The 2,725-nt window shown below is 29.7% G+C and overlaps 1 protein-coding gene across 1 annotated transcript; it reads right to left on the minus strand.

The window, feature by feature from the left end:
• Positions 1–202: 202 nt before the first annotated feature.
• Positions 203–2,111, minus strand: LOC136985033 (lysosomal proton-coupled steroid conjugate and bile acid symporter SLC46A3-like). Its single transcript, XM_067282227.1, has 4 exons — positions 1,873–2,111; positions 629–712; positions 401–557; positions 203–326 (listed from the first exon to the last, which is right to left on the minus strand). The coding sequence occupies exons 1-4, from the start codon at positions 2,072–2,074 to the stop codon at positions 218–220; spliced, it is 552 nt and encodes a 183-aa protein (XP_067138328.1). The 5' UTR covers positions 2,075–2,111; the 3' UTR covers positions 203–217.
• Between the last annotated feature and the right edge of the window lie 614 nt (positions 2,112–2,725).

Below are 2,725 nucleotides of genomic sequence, written 5' to 3' on the forward strand. Positions count from 1 at the left end.
ATACTGACTGAACTAACGAATGGGTCTATTTTAATTTATTGTAAGGAAACCGAATCTTTTTTCTAGTAAGCCTGGCCTATAAAAACTTTTTATAACGGACTAAGCATATTTAATAGTAAAAATATATAATGATCCTATGCTGGAATTTAGTGCATATATGCGTAAAAACTGGTTAATAAACGTAAGTTGAAAATGTCTTTATTTTTAATGGAGTAAATTATGAAAAACTTTTAAACGTTTCATGTGTTTCATTGAAACTTTCCATTCTGTAACCTTCTTCATTAATATCTGCAGATGTTTGAGGAAGTGATTGTGTATTGATCCATCTAATTGGAAAAAAAAACATTGTCAACGTTTTTAAATATATACAAAATAAATACGTAGAAAAAGTTTTACTCACATAAGTACAATTGCTGGCAACAGTGAAAGAAAAAACATTGTCAGATAAGATGCTCCAGGAAAAGTAGAAACAGTTTGCGCAAAGAGTTCATTGAAAATAACAGCGGAAAATGCGGGTGTCAATGCTTCGCAAATGGTTAATAACGAAAATACTTTACCTAATAAATATATGTAAATATTTATCAAACTATATTCTAAGCATTTCTAAAATGTATGTAAATATACTTACTTAACTCTGCTTGATTTACTAGTTTAGAAAGTCTTGATCTCACAGCAACACTACTGATTCCTCCCAATATTCCAGTAACAGAAGCTAAATAAAATGATATTTAAAAAAATATAATCATTGTATAATTGTCATTTATCTGAAAAAATGAGTGTAAACTATTTGAAAAATGTCAAATATGGAATGATTTTCATTGTAAACTTCACTTTAAATGTTAAAATTGTTTCAATTGTTCCTTAACGAGTGGAGTGATGGATAAGGCAACATAACCCAGATAATCGAGAAGGGAAGCTGGAAATTTTTTTCCCGCTTCTCCCTCTTCAGGGCTGGTAGATGTTCCTACCCCTATAAATTAATATTTCCATTAAAGGAATTGAAATCTTTAAAACTGCTTTTTATTAATAAAGAAACAGACATTCTACGTATTTCATTTGTTCAAAAAAAAAAAAGAAAATGGGCTTGCTCTATCGCGAACTCCATATATTTTTACATAACTACATACTTTTTAAATAAATGTAGATCCTATTACGTAATGAAGTCTCATCTAATCCGAGTAAAACAGAGGCCATGGTAGATAAAATTGACCTTTATTGGTCTCTGTTTTACTCGGATTAGATGAGACTTTGTTACCTAATTAATAAGATCTAAAGTTTAGTCTCAAGTTTAATTTTGAAGAAAATGACTTAATATAGTACTTACTACACCCGAGCCATTAACCTAAAGATTATTGGATAACTTGTTATAGCAATAGAAAAAAAAATTGTTTACATTCAATAAAATGCCCGATAGCCTTGAAGAAATTAAGAGTTTGGATATTACGAAAATAACCCGAAGTTTTGTATATATAATTAAATTATATAGAGTAAATATTTTATTTTTTCATTTAATTGTATAATTATATTTATTCTTTAGCGATTTGATAATTGCAATTTTGTGAAAAATGAATAATATTTTTGGTTAATGTTACCTATGGTTCCAAAATGGCGGCTCGTTTCTGCTTCCAGCAAATAGAAGAAAGGAAACAGTGGGGACGCACGTTATAACCTAACCCAACCCATTCTAATAAATTACCATAATTATTACCAACAAAATTATTAGAATAGTTAGTTAGGTTAGGTTAGGTTAGGTTATAACGTGCGTCCCCACTGTTTCCTTTCTTCTATTTGCTGGAAGCAGAGACGAGCCGCCATTTTGGAACCATAGGTAACATTAACTATATTTTTATGTCTAACATTTCATATTCTTACCATAATAATACAGCCATGGATAGTAAGCTAAACTTTTGATATTTTCTCCAAGTATTGAGAAAATGCCTATTACACCAATTATACCGTCTGGTATTTTCAAGACATTTGTGAAAATAGGAACAGCGATAATAAGTGCCAGTCCGTGTGACAGTCTAGCTGCAGCAGATATGGTGGAATATTTATCATTTGTCCACTTATACATTTCTTGTGAAAAGTAAAACCCTACTGCGCTGGAATCTAAAAAACAAGAAACACTAATTTAATTAATAGTAATTATTATAATAACATTAATTTTATTAGACAATTTAAATATTACTGTAATAGAATATAATCCGCACGAACGAAAACCCCAAAAATTAGTAAAACTAAAAATAAAACCTTTGCATAATTCTCAATGACTGTGTTAATTTCGGATACCTCGCGGGTTATCCAAATGAAATTATGATAATATCTTACATTACATATTAAAATTTATAAGAAATAGTTTTTGTCAATAAGTGCATTAGCATAAAATAAATATTTTATGCTAATGCAGTCGTGTTCTGACCGATTTTATTAAAGTTCTCATATCTACCATCTTAAAACTGATTTTAGCTAAATCATCAGTCTCGTTTATGTTTCTCTTCAAAATTATTCTGTGCATGCGTGATTGATTCTTCCAGCAGTAAACTTGCCTGTACTATTTTTATTTCGGTGTCGAAAAGAGCTAAATAATAAAGATAAATAGGTGAGAGATGTGAGCCATAGAAATTTATCTCTAGAACAGCGTTCCATGTAACAATTGATACGGTGTGAAAATGGTAGACTGAGGCTTTATTTTCACCTGGTGAAAATAAAGATATTTTGTTTTGAC

This window comes from Centruroides vittatus, unplaced genomic scaffold, assembly GCF_030686945.1.
Source record: "Centruroides vittatus isolate TY-2023 unplaced genomic scaffold, ASM3068694v2 contig_943, whole genome shotgun sequence".
In the NCBI taxonomy this organism is placed as follows: domain Eukaryota; kingdom Metazoa; phylum Arthropoda; class Arachnida; order Scorpiones; family Buthidae; genus Centruroides; species Centruroides vittatus.